Source organism: Drosophila grimshawi, unplaced genomic scaffold (genome assembly GCF_018153295.1).
Source record: "Drosophila grimshawi isolate 15287-2541.00 unplaced genomic scaffold, ASM1815329v1 contig_1377, whole genome shotgun sequence".
In the NCBI taxonomy this organism is placed as follows: domain Eukaryota; kingdom Metazoa; phylum Arthropoda; class Insecta; order Diptera; family Drosophilidae; genus Drosophila; species Drosophila grimshawi.
This window is the reverse complement of record NW_025062900.1, coordinates 5,863,182-5,886,744: the sequence shown is the minus strand read 5'-3', so window position 1 is coordinate 5,886,744 and position 23,563 is coordinate 5,863,182. Positions and strand designations below refer to the sequence as shown.

Sequence of the window (23,563 nt, the reverse complement as noted above, 5' to 3'; positions counted from 1 at the left end):
GAGTTAGAGTTACTTAGAGTTAGGACAGGCAAAAGACAGTCGAGATGGGAGAGTTGAAGAGTTAGATGGTTTTTGGGGAAGGTTAAGAAGAGAAGATTTGGATAGAGTAGAAAGTAGTAGTAGTAGTAGTAGTAGTTTAGTAGTTTAGTAGTTTAGTAGTAGAGCAGAGTGGGATGATCTTTTGAAGCTTAGACCTGCAATCGAAACTCATTTAGTTAAAGCCAATGCGCAAAGCCATCTTAACTTAAAGTTAAAATTAGATTAAGATAAGTCGGGAAAAAACACTTTTCTACTTTTTGGCGACCGCCTTGCTCTGCCCCCTGCCCTTGCCCACCTGTGCCGGTGGCTGTGGCGCGCCACTGCCACCCTCCTGGGAGCCACTCTCCGCATCCGACTCCTTGAGAGAGCCTCCCTCCTCATCTCCAACGAGCGCTCGATATTTTTTCGCAATCGCCTCCCAATCCGCCACATTCTCGATGCGATTCTGATTGGCCGCCGAGAAACTGGCCTGCGAGCCCAGCGGCGATAGATGCACCTGAGACAAGGCCACCGAATCTGAGAGTTTTGTAAAATATGCAATTAGTTATGTTTTGATCAAGGCAAAAGGGGGGAACACTATGCTGCAAAATGACAGCGATAAGGCTGCAACCGAAATTTCGGTATACAGGTTAGGACCAAATAACAAACATAAATATTTTAAAGAATTAAAGAGAATGTTTAATTGAATTAATTGTTAAAATTTGTCTTTAAATTGTTAAATGTAGAATTTGTTTAAGCTTTATTTAGATTTTTCAATAGATGAATTCATAGTTTCAAACTGAATAAAGATAATCTTACTCAAAAATAGGATAATCTCTCAAAAATACTAATAAAAGTTTGAAAATTTTGCTAAAAATATGTAAAAATAAAAAAATACTTATAAATTATTCATGTTATTTGGGACTAAATATTTCGGTTGCAGCTTTACCCCATCTGCGTTGCTGCATAGTGTAAACAGAGTTGGAAGTTGAGAAAGTAATTTTGAGCTAGAGCGCGCCAATTGTAGATAGAGAACTATAAGTTTGTAGAGTGGAAAAAGAGAGTCACATTTGCATAGATAACACAGAGAGAGAGAGAGAGAGAGAGAGAGAGAGATTGCAAGAGGGAGAGAGAGATGACAAGTAGAGAGACGAACGCTTGTTGCTGCAAAACTCTTTGAACTTGTACCAACGTCGGTGTGGTGATTGGGGGATATTCGGGTGAATCGGAAGAACTCTCTGGAACTAGGGAAGGCGATACATACATTGCTCACCTTTCTTGATCTTCGATAGCCATTTGGCGCCAGCTTTGGTGCGTGGACTGGCCTGACGTATTCCCATCATCTGAACCAGACTTGGACGCTTCTTTTTCTTCATGCGTGCCTGTTGTTGTGGTTGTTGTGGTGGTTGCGTGTGTGTGAGTGAAGTCAAGGCGGCATTAGAGTTACACAGGACACATGACAATCAAACAGGACATATACAGAAGACAGGAGACGAAAGACACCAACACATTGATTAAACATCAAAAGCGGCAATAACGAGCAAAAATCAAAACAATAAATTATAGTAAGTAGTGTGATCAAATTGTGCAAAATACATATTTGTATTTATTATATCACAAGCACAGACAGGTTGGTGCATTGTAACAGGGTGCAAACGGGCAACACACTTAAAGCATTTGTTGGGCAGACATTTGTTGACATTTCTAAATCATAAAAGTTGGGCATCAATCATTTCATTTGCTCCCGTTGCAGTTGTTGCCAAATTGCTTTAAATGGTTGGCAGAAAAGGTCAGCAACTACGCGAGTTCTGATCAGATTAAAAAACACACACAGGGTCTGATTGCTGTGTCTGATTGTAGTTTAGTTTTGTTATTGTTTTAGCGTCACGTTGACACAGTTGACATATATAAGATTTTACCTTGACCTTCTCGACGATCCACATAAACCAGGTGGTAACTAAATTAAGCGGCGATGGCGCTGTTGTTGTGCGATGCATATTGCGTATAAGCTTGGATAAGCCAAATTTCCATTCGATGTCGGATTGCGCCTAGTATTTCATAGGTTTTTTGTTTGTTTTGTTATTGGCATTGTGAAAGATGATGATGATGAGTTGTACATGTACATGAATATATATAAAAAATAGAACAAGAACACGTTTTACACAAATGAGTTTCAATGATTTTGTCAAGCATTTCACAAATTTACAATTTGTCTTCTAGATCGTATATATTTAACTTAAGCGCTGCAACTGAATATTTCCATAAGAGAAATACACAAATGTACACGTTAATTTTGCTTAACAATTTCTAACTCGTAGATACTTTTCTAAATGCTCTCTCTTTCTCATGTATCTCAAAGATGGTCGAGAAATTGCTAAACAAAATCGGACGTATTTATTGGTATATTTCGTAGAATAGACTTAAAAAATAAATGGATAGATACACACAAAAACATGCAGCAGTATATTGTTGTTAGTAAAGCATGCAGTTTGCCAACACTGGGCACGCGCGTATTGCTGCTCAACACTGTTCACAAAAGCTACTTTCGCTAGGCACTTACTAGTATTCTAAAGCTAATGACACAGACATAATTTTGATTATTTTTGGCACACACTACAAGTGTCTAATCTATAAGCCGGTGATTTATCTGTAAGATACAATATTTGATTGCAATTGTATCTCAAAGATTGCTCTAATTTTTAATTGGAAAAAACCTGGAAGATGCAAGTCTGGGCAGTTGATGGATGTACAGAATAAGCCATGAATCACTATGCTACAAAAATTGCGCATTCATCTTCCATATTTAAGTTAAATTTTGGTTTGGTCTGTTAGTGATTTCTAAGAACCGACATCAAAGTAGCCGCAAGAAACAAGGCGAGCAACGATACGTTCTGAACCCTTCTGTAATACTATTTGAAGGGATTTTTCTTTTGATACAGCCTATATATGCTTATTAGTTTAGCTTTTCATTTTCCTTATGCTTATCAGCTATTTTAGCCTGTTTCTCCAATGTTTTTTAGCGTTTCTGCTCACGCAGTGCTTCTCGCTTAGAATTTTTCTTTATAAACAGCTTCTTTTTAATTCTCGCATCCCTCACACGAAATATCGCTTCTCGCTTTGCTTCTCGCTGCACTTGAACATCAATCTCAAACTAGAAAAGACCTGACTAATTTTCATAATACTTTTCACATGATCTATAATCAGCTAAACTCGTTACTCTTCTTGTTTGCTGAAATAGACTTGAAGATTAATCAAAAATATATAATTCAATACGTAGCTTAGTTATTATAATAAATATGATAATATAAATATAAGTTATATAGATATATATATATATATGGTTGTAAGAGCATAAATAGTATTTGAGAAATAAAGGAAAAATGGGGATTTATATTGATAAGCGCCATTAGCAAAAATACTACCTGAATTCTTTGATAGGTGTCTGACATCATAGCAATCAGCAGGTTAATGAGTACAACCACCGATACCAACATGTATATGCCAAAGACAATTTTGAATAGATACTCAACCCAATACGGTTGAGTGGGCGTGGCTAAATTTTTGATTTTATCAACTTGCGTTTGCTCCGTCGTCGTCTGACCAAACACGGCGAAGAACAGTAACTCGAATGAGTTAATCGGATGCATGCGCACTGTGTCGTGTCCGTTTTATTTATTTTTTGTGTTTTTTCGGGTCGTATTGTATCGTATCGTGTCGTATCATATCGTTTCCGGTTTCCGATGCCACCAAATCCAAATTCCGATTCCGTATTTACAACACACACACAGATACACAGAGAGTACCGAATACCATTTCATATCAACCCCCACGCAAGTAATTACAATTGACGGACACAGCACGGCGTCGAAAATTTCGATTTGAAAAATAAAAAAATAACGGACGCCCATTTGTGTTGTGACATTGGTGGGTTTGCCCATTAGCCAAATCGCAAAACCATTTGATTTGGCCCAATCGAGCAACCCCCAACAGCAATGTGCGCGCCAATTGCGTTTCAAATTTCAACGGGGTTGTTATCAAAGCGTCACCAAATAAACAAAAAATATATAAAATATATATATATATATATATGTGTATGTATATAATAGATAATAAAATAGTTCAAGTTTTAAATTAGATAAATAGAGAGAGAGAGAGAAAGAGAGAAAGGGAGAGAGAGGGGGAGAGAGAGTGTGTTGCGATTAGTGGACATTTGTCAATACAAACCTGTATGCGCTGATAAGTATCCGACATCATGGCAATTAGTAGGTTAATGAGTACAACCACAGACACTAACAAATAGATGCCAAAGACAAATTTGAACAGGACCTCGGTCCACTCGGGACGCAGATGTCGCATGGGATTGATGTCCACGGTGGTCGTTTGTCCGAAAACGGCGAAGAACAGACGCTCGAAAGCCAGAAATGGTGTCATGGGTCCTAACAACACGTCCAAAGAATTTTCCATTTCTCATTTTCATTTTCTCAAGTAAAACACACAATACGTACACAAACAACAGCACGAGCTAACAGTGAGGCAGAAATTTGGTGAACTTTGCTTTTGCTGATAATGCTGATATTGTTAGATTGTTGGATTGTTGGATTGATATTGTTTGGCACAGGCGTGTGTGCAATAAAAATTCATTCGAATATTTGGTGGCTAGAAAGCAGCAATAACATCAACACATCAGGCATTCAATTTTTCAATAGTTTTCGATTTTGTTTTGTGTTATCGGCCAACACACATACGAGCTTCGATAATTATCGATATTTCGTTCTTTTGTGGATTTTTCTTCATATGATTCGTTTCGCCGTTTTGTGCAGAATTTTTCTAATATTTTCTTGATTGAATTTAAGGTTTGTTTGTTTATTTTATTTTAGTGGTTGGCAAGCAGCGGCACAAGCTTCAAGCCCAGGAAATATATTTTATAAATGAATTTTCTATATTTTCTGATAAATATATATTTAGTGATTTTATTTGGCTGGCGACTTTGCAAAACATCAACATGCAATATTGAATTATTTATTTAAATCTTATTTATTTTGTACACTTTGCGCAAATGTGTAAAATGCATTAAAAATTATATATATGAAAATCATATAGCAGAGAAAAATACTTTCAAATTGAAAAAAAAAATAATAAATCATACACTTAAATCATAAATATAAGCAAAAGATATCCCGACGACCCTTATTATTTTTAGCATACATAAGTTAAACTAAATTGAACCGATATTTAAAGAAATATTTTTACAAAATGTTGATATTTATATCTGTTGGATTACTAAAACACGTATCTTGAATTCAATTTTTTAGTGAATATTTTTGTAATTTTAAGAAAAATGTTATGTTTTGAAAGTCTTTTGTAAGATTTATGAACGTCACTTAAAAAAAAAAAAAGCATAAACGAAGGAATTAACTTTTTGGAGTAAAACTTGTCATATTTTGTTTCTATTTCTCAGAAATATTTTGAATTTTATTTATTTTCTAAAAGAGCGCCTTGTACTAATAGAATATATTCAGACTATATCTCTATCTATCGCATTTACTATCTTTTGTAAAGGTATTTACGATCTACAAACTCTATTTTTTCAATCTTCCCAATAATACTCAAACTCAAACCTTACATAAAGAAATGCATGCTCTTTGAAATAAATGAGAAATAAAGCAAATAATAATTGACAATATAAGTACAATTATAATAATAATAATGTAACAGATGATACCTATAAACATTGATTGATCCACAACATCGAGAATGCACAAAGTATATATATGTATATATAGTACGTGGAACGGAATCCGCTGACGATGACCAATAAAACATGCCTCGAAACGAACGAACGAACGAAAGGAACTTAAAGAACAAGAACAAGGCTAACATTAGATAGTATTACGAATATAGATTGATATACATTTATGTGTGGGATTTGTTGCAGTTGCTTTTTCCATTAGAACTGGAAAATAAGTTATGACAATTAAAACTTGTACACACAACATTGAAGGCAAGAGGAACATCGGCCGGGGCCCAAAAAATATATATAATAATGCTGGGACGCCCGACCTGCAGATAAGTTATGAACGAGCATATATAGTATATATATTTATATATATATAGAAAGAGAGAGCTAGAGCGGGAGAGCCCCAAAACGAAGCAGTTTAACGGAACTTACGATCATCTTTGTGCTTGCGTCGGAATTCGCTGAAGCGACTATCGACATAACTCTCCACGGGCGGAGGTCTTGGGGTGGGCATATCATCTGGGGGTTACGGTACATTGGTATAAATATGCAGAGATATGTAGAAGGGAGAGAGCGTAATTAGTTAGGGTCTGGTGGAATATAGGCGGGGCATTCTTATATATTGCAAAACACATGACGACATCAAAGAGGTTGTTATTTTTTGTTATTTGTTTTTTTTTTTTTTTTTGGGTTGTACAGCATGCAAATTGTTGTTGTATTTTGTGGTTGTAGTTGTATTTCATATAGAGGTGAACATTGAGCACACAGTTTATCATTCAAAGGCAGATACAGATACTTATCAAGACACATTGAACTTTAATAATCGAATAATAGAAAACTAAAAGGATGTTGCGAAAACATTCCAAAAGGACACCAAAATAAAAGGAAATAAAAATCGAACGAAAAAATTAACTAAAAAGTTTTCAAACATAATTAGAGAGTTAAGCAAAAAGCAAACGTTTGGACTTACCGTCACTGAAGTAGCCCCGATTTCGATTCTTCTTCTCGAAACTCCTCAGATCCTCGGGCGTAAAATTGGCAAATGATTGATTTAGTGCCACAATGTGCATGGAAAAGCCAAACACAAAGATGGCGAGGACGGCCAGAAAGCGTGCCAGATCCTTTAAGAGATCACCAATGATAATGGCCCAGGGCCCGAACAAATGATGGAAGGATAAAAAGTCCAATATCTGTACACAGGCGAGAAGGAAAGCCAAGGCGAAGCACTGATTACGGCAATAGACAAGTGTCGGCCAATACTCCTTGGAGACGAAGAGGAAGGCGACGACATGAACTCCAACGCCAGCCATTCCCAGCAGCAGGACGAGCACCTTGATCGATCCCAATCCCGATTTGTCCGAGGGATTCGTCAACTCGAACAAAAGTAGGCCGCTCAACCAAATGAGCAGACCTATTTCGTACCAGTAGGGGACCAGACTCAGACGCAGCACTGGATAGATGGGCGTTATGCCCACAATGCTCAAATGGGTCATGAGGTATATGTGCGAGGTGAGGTAGGACATAAACTTGATGATCGGCACCTTGTTGAACTTGTGCCCCATCGGAAACGTGAAACCAATCCAGACGGGCGGGCAAATAATAAACGCCACCAGCAGCAACATAATCTTCCACGACGCCCACGTCAGTGAGCCGTGCCAGAGTTCCTAAAACAGGAGCATAACAGATTAAACAGTCTTCTAATCTCTCTCTGGCATATTTCACACACTTGCAAATATCGCTGGACCACCGTATGCGCAATGACTTCCTTCTGCTCGTTCTCAATCAGCACGTCGAGAAACTCCACGTTTCGCTTATCCGTCGCCTGCAGGATCTTCCCCGCCGAATCGGAGCCAGCTGCCAGTGCCAACAGCTCTGTGGCCATCGCCTCACATTGCTTGCCAGCGGCAACCAGATCCTTAGCGCGCTCCTTCTCCTGCAAGTAGGAATGGGGCAGGTGTGTGAGAGACAGTATTGAAGATTCTAACCCACAAAAGATGAGCGTATTTTGTACGCACCTTGGTGGAGAGTGTTATATAAATATTGGATAATTTGGCTGCTGTATCCACCGGTGCGGGGGAGACGAGTACAAACTCCTGTATTGGCTTGTTATTGTTATTCTTGGAGACAACCATCAGATTGTAGACGAAGCGTTTGTCCTCCATCAGGCCGTAGGTGTCGTGCTCCTTGTTCATGAGATAGCGCAGCACCTCGTTGTGACCCTCGGAGGCGGCAAACCAGATGGCCGCACAGCCATAGTTCGTCTCGGATTTGGGCGAGGCACCCGCCTCGCACAGCAGCTTGACCACATCCAAGTGACCGGCTTTGGCAGCACAATGCAGTGGCGTCCAACCGTTGCGATCGGTTGCATTTATCTCAGCTCCCTGGCCGAGCAGGATCTCCACCATCTGGAAATGGCCGTGCATGGCAGCGATATGCAGACCAGTCCGACCATTCCGATCCGTGGATTGTAGGAGCTCCGCCGACCGACTCAGAAGCAAACCAACCACTGACATGTGTCCACCGAAGCAAGCCAAATGGAGCGGATTGTAACCCTACAAATTGAGATTAGATTAATGATTGAGTTAAGGAATGAGAAGGATATTTTATAGAGAAAAGGTGAGAGAGAAAAAACTATTTTTGTATACAACCTAATCCCCGAAAGAAGTCACCGAATTTTTAAAAGAAATCTGAGAATCTGAGAATTAAATATTAAACTTAAAAAGGAATAAATATTCAACTAAAAAGGTTGTTCTTTCGAAAGAATTTTGAAAGTTTGAAGTCTTGAAAAGGCACTGAGTTTTCTGTTTAGAGTATGGGTTTCTTATAGATCTATTGATTGCTTACGTTCTCCACGGTAGCTGCATCGACTTGCACACCCGCCGAGTTGAGGAGCAGTCGCACCACATTCTCATTGCCCGAGAAGGCGGCGAGATGCAGTGGTGTCATGCCCGACTCGGTGCCCAGCTCTCCGAATAGACTCTGACCCGTTGGCGTCTCCGACTTCACGGTTGCCGGCACACTAGTCAAGAGCTCTCGCACCGTATCCGCCTGTCCGTAGTAGGCGGCCACATGAAGCGGTGTCAGTCCCAACTTTTTGCTATTGATCCTCAGTGAGTTTGTGCTCTTGAGGACATCCAGGACCTGACCATGCCCGTTCTGGGCAGCCAGATGGACGGCTGTGAAGCCCGCCTTGTTCTCCTCGGTGCAGGAGGCACCGGCACGGACCAATGCCTTAACCACATCCGCATGCCCGCCCTCGGCAGCTAGCTGTAGGGGCGTGGCATCGGTCAACTTATTTCTAGCTGATATCACGCCGGATCGATCGAACTTCATGAGCTCCTCGATGACCTTAACGGAGCCCTGCATGGCCGCAATGTGGGCGCAAGTATTTCCATCCTTGCTCGTCGCATTCACCAGCGACGGATGCTGTTGCAGAAACAATTTGGCCACTTCCGAGTAGTTATTCTGGGCAGCGACATGAATGGGCTTCTGGCCCAGATCATCAGTCGCATCAATATTGGCGCCCAGCTCCAACAGCAGTTGGCACACCTCCATTTGCCCACTGGCCGCTGCCAGATGTAAAGGCGTCTGTTTGCGCAGCGTGAGAATATCAATGACGGCATTGTGATCCTTGATGAGGAACTTCACCAGATGCGTGAACCCATTCATTGCGGCCAAATGCAGTGCAGTGCGTCCCACTCGTGACTTCGAATTGATGAAGGCCTTGTTCGTGAGCAGAGCATCGCACACATGCAGATAGCCCCGTTCCGCAGCCAGATGCAGGGCAGATCGTCCCTCCGTATCGAAGACATCGACCCTGGCATGATTCGCTAAAAGGTTGTTGACCAGCTCCATGTGCCCCCGATTGCAGGCAATCAGCAGCGGTGTCCATCCGATCGACGACTGGCGATTCATTGCCTTCTGTATGTCCGTCGGATTCATGTGCGAGATCATCTCCATCAGCACATCGTTGTTGCCGGCGACGGCACAATAATGGAATGCCGTCTCCAACACATTTTTCGTCTGCAGCGTCACATCTGCCCCATTCTCGAGGAGCATGCGTACGATTTGCTTATCGGATTCGGGTATTTTCACCTCCTCCTTGGTAATTTGGCAAGTATAATGAAGCGCCGTTGCGCCATCATCGTTCACTGAATTTATATACGTTGTGGCCTTCTCCGGTCCGTGTTTCTCCTTCACAGTCTCAATTAGATGACGCACAATCTCCGGATGACACGACCGACACGCCATATGCAATGGTGTTTCACCAGTCTACAAAAACGAGCAAGAAATATAAAAGGGATAAAGAAATCTTTAAAAGCGTTAAACACACGTTTTGGCAACTCACATTTGACTTGTAGAGCGGATCACCTCCATCCTCCAGGAGTTGCATCATTGTCGCCAGATTTCCGTGCCGTGCAGCCACATGAACCGGCGTCAGGCAATCATCCGTTGTTAGATTCGGACTCGCTCCGGACTTCAACAGCATCAGGGCACAACGATCGCCGTCTTTGACGCGTGCCGCAATATGCAGTGGCGTCTCGCGCAGCTTGCCACCTCGCACATGAACATCGGCTCCAAAGCCGAGCAGCGTTTCCACAACGGCCGGTTTCGCTGACTCCACAGCTATGTGGAGTGCCGTATAGTTGTCCTGGTCACGGGGATAAGATAAGATGTATTATTACCATGGAAAAGGATTTAAAACACAAAACGACTTATGCGACAAAGGGTAAAAGAGTTAAGTATAGAGAAAGGAGAAAAATTTATCAAGGAATATAGTTAAAAGATATAGTATTATATATTCAGAAGAAGTAGTATTAAGACTGAAATGTACTAGAAAGAATTGAGCAAGGAAAACTGATAGCTGAATAGTTGTAGGAAAATGATGAGAGATGTTAAACATATGCATAGTAATAAATAGAGAAGATATAATCTTGTATAGAAATTAAGGAAGAAATTGAATATAGGCAGAATCAGCTCAAAATAAGTAGATCAAAGAGAATGAAAAAATAAAGGAATAGTGGAAATTCAGGGAAGTAATTAAATAACCCTGATTTTATACAAATAATCTTAGAAATATGAATAAGAGTCGAAGTAACTAAAAAACATCGATTGAAGAAGAAAAAATCTCAGAAAAAACATTCTCAGATAAATAATAAGACGAAAAATCGAAATAATGAAATAACCTAGATTGCAGAAAAACACAAAATCTCACAAATAATGTTCTGGGATAGGTAGAAAGTCGCAAAATCGAAGTAACTAAAAAAACCTAGATGGAAGAAAAAAACAATCTCAGAAATAACGTTCTTGGATAAGTAAACAGTCGAAGAGAAAAACGTTCATTCAAGATTTGAGGGCCAAGAATATCATCAACATCGATTGTCAACTCACATTGGTGGTAACATCGACTTTCTCGCCCTTCTGCAGCAGGGTGTTGATGATGCCAGTGTGGCCGTATGCGGCAGCAGTGTGTATGCTGCGTGCCCCATCCTTGTTGGGCATGTGGAGGTAGACGCCCTTCTTGAAGAGCATCGTGGCGCACTCAGCATGGCCATTCAGGGATGCAATGTGCATCAAAGTGCTGCCATCCTTGGTGCGCTCGAAGATGCTCGCTTTGAACTTGTCCGCCAGTATCTCGATGACATGCGCATGTCCATTCTCAGCAGCCAAATGCATCGGTGTGCGATCTGACCAGGTTGGGATGAGGGATTAGTAATGATGTGATGAGAGATTAAGCAATTCTCACTCACCCTGATTATCTGCTATGGAGGCAGATGCTCGCACTCCGTAAAAGTACTTGAGTAGCGCTTCGTCTCCTTCGGCGGCGGCAATGTGCAACGGCGTCTGCCCCTCCCCATTCTGGGTGTCCACATTGGTGCCATAGTCGACCAGGATGCGGACCATATCGACGTCCCGCCGTCTGGCGGCCAAATGCAAGGCCGTGTCTCCATTGGCCGTCGTTGCCTGAAAGGGAAATCGACCAATGCTTTTCAATTTGGTTTATTTTCGTATATGCAAATGTTTTGGTTTGTCCACAACAAGGCTAACAGGCTAGCAGCTCGGCTCGCACATTTGGCTGCGTTTTCGCAACGCTTTTGACCCACTTTGGCTGAGCCGGCTGATTGCGTGCCAAGCAGCTAGCTGCTTCGGCTCAAAGTCAACTAACTCGAACTTTAACTTTACCTTTAACTTTAACCCCTTTATTGATTAATTACATCAACACGCACTACTCTTAACCCAAACTCGACGTGCCAATTGAAAACAACACTGAACAACTTTTATGCGCCAATGTCGCGTTGCATTTTTGCACTGTTGCATTCTTGCACTGTTGCACTTTGCCACTCTTTCGTGCCACGTCCTCTCCCTCTTTAGAAGTCGCACTTGTGCGTTGCGTTGCCACATCTTTGGGGCATTTGCATTTTACTGATTTATTTCTGGGTTCTTTTCTTGACAGTTCAAGGCAGTTAGGCAGCGGTCAGCTCAAGATTTCATTTGCATTTATGATTTGTGGCATTCACGGTTCACATTGCGCTTAAGTTAAAGCTTGTCAAGAAACCTGATTGGCAGCTCAGATATCATTTTGATGCAGTGCTCAGTTATGCGAAAGGACAACTTCAAAGTGTGTTCTTGTTAAACGTTATCTAGTTATTTAAATTTATTAATTCTTACAAATATTTTAGAAACCTTCTACTTTGTTTTTACAGTATTCGGAATGCTTTTTAAATAATTTTAAAATATTCTTTGCTTTTATACTCTTATAATCTATAAACCATGTAATAATGACTCTGAGATAGAGTTCTTTTTCCTCGATGAATGTATTTGTTAGCCCAGACAATGCAATTCTGATGTGCTTTACATTTATCTGGTGTTTTATTTTTAAAGCTATATATGTATATTTTTAGAATAATTACCTTTAGTTGGTCCGCCGTTTGTGCAGCTAAGAGTTCTCTGCACATGGACTGATTGCCCGACTCCACAGCCAGCAGCAATGGGATTTTGCCACGCTAGAGAGGGAAAGAGAGCAGAATAGTTTATAGTTGGCAACATACTCATTATGGGTAATAGACAAACTCACACACACACACACAAATAAATAACCAATTAGCCAATTCATGCCTCAAGTGTTAACGGCTGCATGTTTTTGCCTATTTTTAGCCAAGTTCGCAACTTTTCGCGCGAACTTTCAACTGGCAAAGGCGCATGAAAAGAGCTCCCCCCTCCACCCACCCCCCGTTTTGCAAGTCTCCTGCAACGCCAGGGTCTATCAGCTGGCAAGTAAATCAAGTTGTAGAGCAACTTGTGACCCCCTTTTCTTCTTCTTTTTTTTTGTTTTTAGTGGATAGGAATGGCAACCCACGCCAAAGTCTCGTATTATGTGTTTGTTGTTGGCAACGAGTTGAGCGCCCTTTGAAAGAGTGTTCGTAGTGTTCTCTACACAGCATATATATATATATATATATAGACGTATATGTATATGTTGTAGAGTAGAGTATAATGTGCGTGCCTAAGCTGAAAAACTATTCAACTATTTGTCAAGGCTCAAATCGAAACCGAAAACGAGTAATGGGCAATGGGGAACTAAGGAAATGGGCATTGAGGATACCTAAATACTTTATCCAGCTAATTTTGGCTGACAGTGCCATTAAAAGGGGAATGGGCGGAAGGTGGAGTTGGTGGAGGGGTTCCCTTTTTGGGTATAAATATCTAACCTCTAATTGATTTAAATCAAGTTGCCGAAAGAGTCTTTTGTCTAGACAACTATCAATCGACTCCACCGATTGAGGAGTATCTGAAACGGGGGGGGGCTTAGTTGGCTAAGTAAATTTATGCATTCTTTGCCGTCGCGTGCGTTAAGCAAATATTGTTGTGAATTTGCACACCAATGCAATGTGAATGTGAATGCGAATGTGAATTTGAATGCGACAAATAAGTTCCGCATTTCAGCTAGTTTCTTCTCTTTCAGGTTCTTTAGTTGCAAGTTAATCAGATGAGAACGAACAACAACAACAACAACAAGAAGACAACACTGACATTATTCTATTTTTTCGGGTTTTCTTTGGTTTCAGAATGCATTTGCTTTTCTTTTTCTTTTTGCATATTGATTTTTCACAATTTGTTTGGCTTTATGTTGCTGCTGCTGTTGTTGTTCTTGTTGATGATGTTGTTTTTTTTTATGAAACTTTTGTTTACGTTGGCACCGCCTGGTACTACACTACCTTGGCTGGTCTGGTCTGGTCTGGTCTGGAGTGCTTTACTCTTGATGTCTACAGACTGAAAGCAACTCATAACTTGGCCATTTACACAACACTTGTAGCTCTTCCACACACAGTCATACACACTCACACACACACACACTTACGCCGTCTGCTTTGACGCGTATATCCTTGCCAGCAGCAGCGAGCAAGGCTCTCAGGATATTTGTCGCAGTGCCCGTTTGACGACTGGACACCAAATGCACTGCGGTCTGTGAACGTGACTGCAACGAGAGATTAATAAAATACAAAAATACCATTATCTATTAGTTACGAGCGTCATAAACATTGGCAATTAAAGTGCACAAACTGGCACGCACTTTTAATGTTTTTATTTTTTATGTGCAGGTCGAGCCTTTTTTACTCTTTGTGTGTTAACAGCCACGAAATGAAGAAGAAGAATTAAAAACTATATTCACTTCAAAATCACAATTGCAACTGAATGAAAGAGCGCTCAGCTTTTGGGCTTATAAGCACATTTCGTGTCACTTTAGCTAGCTGGGTTTTTTTCACTCATATCACAGATTGACAGCAAACTGTATATAAACTTCCTGCTCTCTCTTTCTCTCTGCTGACACTGACAGCTCCGTTGAGGGAGGGGTGCGGGTGTGCTTTAGGTGTTGGTGTTTGCCACGCACACGAGAGGCAACCACTTCAAACTTGGCTGTTGCTAAAACAAAAGTTAACATCTGCTTTGCATGTGTGTGTGTCTTTACAACTATCAACCATATCTGCCTCGCACACCCACTCGCTCTCCTCATTTTCCTCTCTCACTTTTCCTCAGTCTTCACTTTGATTAACATCAGTAATTTCGGCTTTGAGGCACATGCCACGCCCTCGCAGTTCACTCATTGCGGCATGAAAACTAAATTAAAGTGTTGAACAAAAAAAACTTGCTCACTAAACATATACCCTGTTAACAGTGTATTTATATACAGCGAAGATCCGTTCAGCTTTGAGTTATCCATTAAAATGGCAACCAAATTAAGATCAGCTGAAGAGTAATTTAATCGTGTGCAAAATTCCGATTGCTAGCAAATTAATAATGTATTTCCAGCTCAGATTAATGCGTACAATTTAAAATGATTTAAATTGCATTTGGAAATGTATCTTGCTTTCCTCTAACTTATAAAACACACACACTTCGGCTATATTCCCTATATACACCCTGACATCTGTAGCTCAACTTTGGATGGTGCTTGGTAACCGCAGTTTGTTTACCTTAAAAGCGACTACGGTGCCTGTCCCACTTGGCTGGCTGGCTGGTTTTTAAATTAGAGTGCCTGAGCCCGAGTCTTAACCTTGTCGCCACTAATTGGCCCCTTAGCCCCTAACGTGCCAAAGTCACATGCAACATGCGGCACAAACATCTTTGGCGCTGACCTTTGCACACAAATATGCGTCTAATGGACTTTAAACTGCTCCAAAGCCGATTCGTCACTAACTTACTAAATTATATAAAGTAGCTAAAGTAACGACAATGAGAGCCACAGAAAATATGCATCGATTTTTAAATTACTAGAAAAATGCTTGTGAATAAGTCGGCTCAATTAAACTTGTTGTGCACGAAGTCGATAAGAAACAAGAATGATTTAAATGGGTGATTAAAGTTAACTGATTTGTTGTGTACACGTATTAGTTATATTAATGTACATTATATATATATATATGTTATATTAATCGGAATATTAATGACTCAAGCGTAAGAAATTAAAGACTTAACACGATAGACATTCAAATTTATGCAAATATAATTAATGTGTAACATATGGAAAAAAGCCTGTATTATTGTGGGTGTAATTGGGTACAGAATGTGTATAATATCAGTGTAGACATAGGTCTGAGTTAAGAAATAAAGATATTACACAAATACAGATGAAGATATAAGTATAATTATAGCTTAATATCTAGCAAAAGTTTAAGAAACAGGTGCATATTCATAAAAGTAAATAAAGTCAAATATATGTAGATATATTCATATGTATACATGTGCAATTAGTTATAGCTTTTGGATATACTCACTCCGCCGGTGGAGAAGGTATCAACGCCACGTTTTGTTAGCAACAATTTGACGACATCCTCACGCGAATACATTGCCGCAATATGCAGCACATTGTAATTATCCTGCAACACAAAGTGAAAGGCAGAATGAGAGAGAGTATAAGCATTGGTAAAAGACAGCATTCATGAGTGGGCGAGACTTGAAATCAATTGGCAAAATCATTTAACGGTGTTCGAACTAGCACAGGTCAGCAGGTCTTCTGCTGGGTCAAAGTCAATTTGAAGTCCATTCGAGAACCCCCCATTCCCCTCCCCTCTAACCATATTTGGATTCACGTATTCCCCTCCTCTGCACTTTTGGTCACTTTGCATGGCCAGAAAAGGTGCGCCTGATTACCTTTTTCCTTATTTCATTTACTTTCCCGTTATTGCTGTTATTGATGGTGTTGTTGTTGCCACAATCTTTGCATGTGGACTTTCACTTTTGGCCATTTCTTAATGGTCGTTTGCTTTCTTAGCCACACATGCAACACTTGCATCAAACATTTCGCATGACCCTGCAATGGGTTATTCCTTAAAGACGCAACCCAAATTGTGTGAATTTGACGACAAGCTGCCAGTGAGTCACATGTGCCCCGTATTGGGGACAATCGAAGCACTTCCACTTATCGTCCTCTTATATAATAAGCCATAACGCGCAATATGTTACACATACGCCCCATGGGCCACCGGCGGATTTACTTAATTTATAACTTGACCCGTCGACTTTACTTTTACTTATTCTTTTCTTTTGTTTCGGTGCGCCCTCGAAACGGAAGTGAGTCGGGGCTTTTTATAGGTGCTTTGTTATAAGTACCTATGTAGGGCCGATAAGCCTCTGTCATGGAGTTAGCTATATATATATATATTTGTAGAATTTATTTAAGTCAACGACTATTTTCTAGTTAAAGCTTAACTTTGCTGAAGAAATTTTACATAACTAGAATTATGTACGAGTAAGGCAGAAATTTAAGATGGAAGTAAATAAAAAAAAACACATATTTTAAAGAAAATATTTATAATAATCAATTATCAACAACTAAAAGCAAACATTTAGTTCATATTTTTGTTTCTGAGATTTTGATAATAAAATTTGTTGGTAGGTTATCAGCAATTATTTTTCTGAGTATTTTTCTGTGAATTTTCAGAATATATAGAAAATTCTAGACATCTTTTTTATTAGTAAACGAAACGAACAATTAGAATTATTAGCTAACATATTTACAAATACTATCAAGGGCTTATCTAGATATTTTTCATTAAGACGAGCGCACGTAACTCATGTCAAGGTGTTTGAAAGTATTTCTTATTTTTTCTGTTTTATGTGACGACTATTTCTGGCTGCAACTGTAGCTAATTTGCATAGAGCACAGGGCGCCAAATAAGCGAAAAACTTCAAGTTGAAGTCTTTGACACATGTCCCGCTGAAAGACATGAGGAGAGTGGTGCTGCCCAGTTTCAGACCGGCATTGCGGTCTATACTGTTTGTGTAATGCTTGTAGGCAACTGGCAGCTACAGTGGCCTGCAAAAGTAGACGCTCTTCTCTGGCACGTGAAACGTGAACGGCAGACAGATAATATTTCACGCGCCTGTTTTGCATAGTTTTTAGCTCCAAATAAGTATTGTGTGTGCTTGTTGTGTGTTTATTATTGTTGTGCTGTGGCGGAACGAAAGCAAAAACCGGAAACACAACAAAAAACGGAAGCGCAAATTTTCCAGCACATTTTTGTGCTTGCTTTGGCCAGCGAAGGAGGGAGTGGGTTGGAGAGAGAAGGGTTTGTGTTGCTTGTAAGACGACCCAGTTTTCGCTTGTTTGTTGTGTGTAAACCTCAGCGCCAGAAAGAGAGAGGGAGAGAGTAAGAAAGAGAGAGAGAGAGAGAGAGAGATAAAGGGAGAACGCAACAAAGTAAGTAACTGCTCAAGATGAAGTCATTTCGCACACCCTGGCAAAAAAAAAGAAGCAAGAAAGAAAGACAGAAACCTAAAACAAAAAAGAGACACTTACAAAAACGAAATTATAAAGTGTACTTTTGTTTATTATTTTTTGTTGTCTGATGTCAGCAAATGATGTCGACCAAACAAACACACGCCCACTTTTAAGCACATGGCTATTATATTAATTTAATTAACATTTGACTTAATTCAAGTGCCTCACTCACACACACACCTACACCCACACACAACACACACTTTCGCACATTGTGCGTGCTCTCACGCACAGCTTTTTGACAAATTGAGTCTGGGCCGAGTTAATGGCTTAATGTAAAAATTGCACGCTGTCATCGCGCATGTGGCTTAAATACCAAATGCTAAATACCGGAGTGGCCCAAAAGTCGGCTTTAATTAAAATTGCATACATTAATGACGCCATGCCGGACGGCTTTTTGCCATTGCTTTTGCCCATTTGTCTTACCCCCTCCCAAATAACAAAAAAGGTCAGCTAGTAAAAAGTAAAAAAAATTAAAGGAAGACCGAGGTGTAAATAGCCATTGGGCGTATTTAAAAGTCAGCTGCTTGATTAATTGGCTTTTAAGTTGCAACAAATGAAGTTGGGAACACCTCTTTCTCAACTCAACCTCAACTTGGCAGCAACTTCAATGACATGTGGCATTCCACCTTTAACTCCCCCATTGCCCCACTCCCCAACTTGACAGCCTTAAAATGTTAATTACTTGTACTCATTACATCATTTCATTTGCAAATGCAAATGCCGTGCCAAATGTGAATTACTTAGAGATCTCTCCCATTCAGATAAGCCACAAAATGATATAATGCGAGACAAAAATTTATCACACGTGATATTTTAGATTCCTCCTCGTTTTATTTTTTTAATTCATTAAGCTGAAATACAGCTCTAATTGCATGTAATACAATGAAAGTAATTATATTCTGTTTATTTCAGCTATAAAACATCTTGACGGACTGTCAACTTTTATGAACTCATCAAGTCATTTCAAATAAAACATGACGCATCTTTAATAGAAAAGTGAAATGGTGGGCATAAAAGTGTAATTATTACAACTACTTAATATTTTCCTAGTCATGAAATATTCATATAGTATAATTTAAGACAACATCTGTTCCCAAATTACTCAAAACAGAAAGAATATGCTATTTATAAGACTTTCGTTTTCTAAGACTAGCACATAAATATATATTTTAAATTAAATTGTGCCAATATTTTTTGGCAAACAAAAATCTGAAAACAGTCGAAATTCTAAAATTATACAATATTTTAAAATCAGAAATAAATCTGAAAAATGAGTCAACAAATATAAAAAAAACCGGCTTGCCCTTTTTGGCACTGAATAGTTTTTGAATATAGTAGAATTCATATCGTCAACAAAATTAATTCACAGAGTAATGGAATTAAAAGATTAGATGAAAATTCGGAAAACTTCAGTTTGAGTAGTGACGTGTAACAAGTATGCAAATATTATGCATTTAAAAAAAGAAAACTATTAAAAATGCATTATAAATATTCATTTCGTACACGCATTCAAATCCATTTTATACAATGCTTCAAATTAACCTTTAACATTTCAACAACAAGCTGGGAAATTTTCTTCAATGTGGTTTTTTATGTGAGTCTGCAATGGGCAAAAAAAACACACAAACAATTTCTATGTTTGTTTTGGTAATTTAATTCGCTGACTTTGCTTATTTTTGGTTTGGCAACAATTATTTATAATTAGGTCAAGGATTTGTATCGCCTCAAGAGCTCAGAACATGTGCGCGTTGGCCGCAAATGAAATGTGGCCCAATGTGTGTGGTAAGTAATTGTGGCATGCAAACATAATGCGAAATGCCCAATTGCCAATTGAGTATAGACCTCAACTTTCAGACTAAAATTGCTCACTTCATTATTAGTGACCGAATAGGTTTTTGGGTTTTGTGATTGCTAAATGATGGCATAGTGAAGCCCCCATTAATTCTTAAAGCTTGAGGATTATTAAAGATTTGGTTTATCAGTTTTTATCTAGTTTAGATTCAACTCTATTAAATAAGATAAATTGAAGATAAAAGCCTTTGTTAAATAATTTTGTTGCCAATTTCCATCTAGTTTAGATTCAAGTCTATTAAATAAATATGCCATCAAACACACATTATCATATCCTGATATCACACTGCTGCTTCTTCAATCCCTCGAAAATTGTTTGCTAAAAATAACTTAGCAATTTTCCAACAATTTGACTATGTTCGTGGCGCCCCAAGGTATGCAGCAGGCAGCGTAGAGAATAAGAAATCACAGAATATGATATCAGGGGGGAAATTCCTGAGCGGCTTTGCGTGTCGCCCAAAATCGTAACAATTGTAAGAACCTGGCCAAAAACGGTTGGCCAAGCTTTGTTCAGTTGACCCACAGCGGCCGTTAAGTGGCAGTTGAGAGCCGGAGTGTCCGGAGAGTCCGGAGAGTTGAAAGTCGGAGAGTCCGAGAGTCCTGCCGGCTATTGGCTTTCCCAATGGAAATGCGTGTGTGCGGCAAATGCGTGGACCGCAAACATACTCTCTCCCCTTCCCCGCTGTCCGCAATCCCCTCGTGCAATGACGCCCCCGCTTGAGATTTAATTATGCGGTTTTTATCGATTTGACACACTTCCAGCGACTTGTTTTGCTTACGTTTCTTTGCCGACTTTCTCAGCTCAGCTGGTTCCCTTAATTTGTACTCATAACTGGGTAATTTAAGATGTTACAATGTTACCAGCTTAAACACTCGATACTCACATTATTCCGTGCTCCGACATCGGCACCCAGTTCAATCATGCGATCCATTATCGCCGTCCGATTATCCTTTGTTGCATACATCAGCGGCGTCATGCCGGTGTTCTGAAACCACAGCGGATAATCATCAGTTAGTTATTTTAGAATGCATAAGAATTAACTAGGTGCATATTGAAATTGAAATTATAAAGAGGTATGAAATGCATACATGTTTATTGTGATTCTTGGAAATGCAACAAGACCACAAATATATTCAAAAAATGTAAAATTTCCTTAATCCTCTTCACTATTCATTTCTTTGATTTCGATACAATTTACAACATTTAATATGCTTTTCGCATTATTTCGTTAATTACAATAGTTCCCTTTAAGAAATGTAAGGGAAATTCTTAAGATATCAGTATTGTTGTCAACGAAACTCGGGTTTCTCCACATGATTCAAATATGATTCATTCGGAATAAATACAATCCGTATTTTCCCTTGTTTGCTGAACATTTAAACTTTTTGACTCATTGTTTCTCCTCGTCATCATCATCATTATTGTTTATGAAAGTAAATAGTAAATTGTTCGTTTTGTGTATTTGTTTCTCGCCTTCTAATTTTGATAAGCCTACATTTTCACCTCATTTATTTTGCGTAATTTTCATAATTAAAACTAAATCAAGTCCAAAACCATAAGCATTTCCACGCCCTGTCTGGCAGCCAAATAAGTTCACCAAAATAGTCGCAAAAAATGTAGCTTTTTTGTTATTGCAGGCATATTGTGTGAATTGAATATACCCTATATTTATATATTGATAATGCAATGGAGAACATCTTGTTTCTTAAATGGAAATGTAAATATTTGCATTAACTTCTTAATCTCTTCATATGTTTTAGCCAATTTAAAATTGATTTTGTACATTTTGTTCTGATTCCGTCCAGGCGTAGAAGCCATGTTGAACTTTCATAGAAACTACAGTATTTTTAGGGGCTTTGCACGCTTTCTTAACAAGCTAAGGGAGAAGTGTAGGCCATCCCCTGTCTACTGCCATAGCTGCAGGGTATCATTGACTGTTGTTTTCAAGAGAGTTTCTATGTTAATGATGCCTTTCGCACAGCTAAATAATTTGCATGGGGCGCAACCCTTTCCTTCTACCCGAGTGCTTCTTTAGTTTTAGTTTTGTCTACACTCCGATCGAGTATTTCCGTTCCACCTACTTTTTTTTTGTAGCCTGCTTGCATTTTATTGTCAGTTGCCGTTTTTCTATGCTTTTTTTTTGGGATAGTTGGAGGGGCGAGTCCTTTTTTTGTGGGATTCTTGCAACGTTAATTTTATGTCAACGACTTTTGCGTTTGATATTTTTATGGTAAATTGAAATCGAAGCGCTTCAATTTCGATGCTTTATGAGTTTATTCCTTTGGGGGTAGTCGCAACTTGTGGCAGGACGATTCATTGCCTTGGCAGCCAAACATTTGGGACGCGCTATCAAATAACACACACACACACACACAACAACAACACACATACACACATACACACACTCACATTTATGCACTACAGTGTCGTTATTTTGGCTGGTAAACAACCAAATAACAACAACAACTAAAATGCCGCCATTGTCGACGTTGATAAGGGCGACGTCGACTTATATTTTGCGCCGCTTTCGATGGGCTCCAAAATTGATTTTACAAAGTCGGCGGTACTCGCATTTGGCACCATTACACTGAGCAAACAAAGCACTTGCTTCAATTCCTAGTTTGCCATACAAACTCTGCTTTGTTTTATTAATTTGTTTTGCTTAGACTGAAAATCTCAGTTGAACCTCTCTTTCAGAACAAATCTTTGAATTCAAGTACAACCTGAATTTAATTCCTGATGTTTTGTCTTTTTACATGTTGATTGAGTTTATTAACAATTATTATATTCTTATTATTATTTTTTTAATTTCGAATTTCATTACCAATTTTTAATTGTATTGTTAAATTTTAATTTCATATTTAATTTGAAATTTTAATCGTGTTTATCTTGAAACTGTTTTTGTTTTCTCAGTGTATTAGTAAATACACACATCCACTCTACCCCTCTCTCTCTCTCCCTCTCTCTCTCTGTCTCTGTCTGCTTACCATATCGTGAACTCCGGCTAGCGGAATATGATTACCATCCTCGCCGACATTGGCCACATACTTCTCCAGTTTCTTCAGTTCGGCCTCGATGGGCGTCCATTCACTCTTCATGGCCAGGGCGAGCACCTTGTTGGCCGTGTCGCGTATGGAGGCGCCTGCACTTGGTGGCTTGGGTGCTGGGAATCCGTCAGCATCCTTCTTGTCGCCATTGCTGGAGCTGTCGTCCTTGGGATCGGAGTCGGCTTTGCTCGCGGGCGTTGCACGTTCACTTGTCGTCGCGGAATCATCTGGCGGCCCTGTCAATGAGGACGGCGTCTTGCGGCCAACACCAGCACCGCCAGCGCCACGCCCACCGCCGCGGCCGCCCCTCGGCTGCGACATGTTCCGGCCAAAATGGGCTGGCTGCCTAACAACAACGAGCCGCTCTTAGTTCCGGCCGCCTCGACTGGCCAAATTGGCCATTATACAACGGTTAACGGTTAACAACAAAACAAAAAAATGCACTTTAATTTATTGTTTAAATTTGAATAGTTGCAAGCCTTGTGTTTTTCTTATTGATTCGCGGCTGCATAGTTTCTGGCTTGCATTCGCGTTGCACTACAATTTGTTGGCTTCCGCATTTTACCAATATTTGTTACCAACAATTTGCATTTTCATTGGCAACACACTCGCAGCGAAACAACAAA

The 23,563-nt window shown here is 39.7% G+C and overlaps 1 protein-coding gene across 4 annotated transcripts; it reads right to left on the bottom strand.

The window, feature by feature from the left end:
• Positions 1 to 200: 200 nt before the first annotated feature.
• On the bottom strand, positions 201 to 23,258 carry LOC6562651 (serine/threonine-protein phosphatase 6 regulatory ankyrin repeat subunit B). Of its 4 annotated transcripts, none has more exons than XM_032736657.1 (17): positions 22,878 to 23,258; positions 20,774 to 20,875; positions 16,030 to 16,131; positions 14,115 to 14,231; positions 12,667 to 12,759; positions 11,506 to 11,719; positions 11,147 to 11,442; positions 10,104 to 10,406; positions 8,600 to 10,027; positions 7,771 to 8,307; positions 7,482 to 7,688; positions 6,726 to 7,419; positions 6,188 to 6,274; positions 4,243 to 4,454; positions 1,938 to 2,066; positions 1,292 to 1,400; positions 201 to 555 (listed from the first exon to the last, which is right to left on the bottom strand). In XM_032736657.1, exons 1-17 carry the CDS (start codon positions 23,256 to 23,258, stop codon positions 290 to 292), a joined length of 5,277 nt encoding a protein of 1,758 aa, XP_032592548.1. In that variant the 3' UTR covers positions 201 to 289. The 4 variants fall into 4 exon arrangements, with proteins under 4 accessions (XP_032592548.1, XP_032592547.1, XP_043070613.1 ...); XM_032736656.1 differs by lacking the exon at positions 4,243 to 4,454 and adding an exon at positions 3,441 to 3,670; XM_043214678.1 differs by lacking the exons at positions 4,243 to 4,454; positions 6,188 to 6,274 and adding an exon at positions 3,441 to 3,670 and having other exon boundaries at positions 1,283 to 1,400.
• Between the last annotated feature and the right edge of the window lie 305 nt (positions 23,259 to 23,563).

Excerpts from the sequence above, each read along its gene's own strand:
- LOC6562651 (XM_032736656.1), bottom strand. The coding sequence starts at position 23,258 with ATGTCGCAGCCGAGGGGCGGCCGCGGCGGTGGGCGTGGCGCTGGCGGT. Across the intron at positions 14,232-16,029 it reads ATACCTTCTCCACCGGCGGA|TCACGTTCACAGACCGCAGT; the intron begins GTGAGTATATCC and ends CTCTCGTTGCAG. Across the intron at positions 1,401-1,937 it reads GGATCGTCGAGAAGGTCAAG|GCACGCATGAAGAAAAAGAA; the intron begins GTAAAATCTTAT and ends CCACAACAACAG.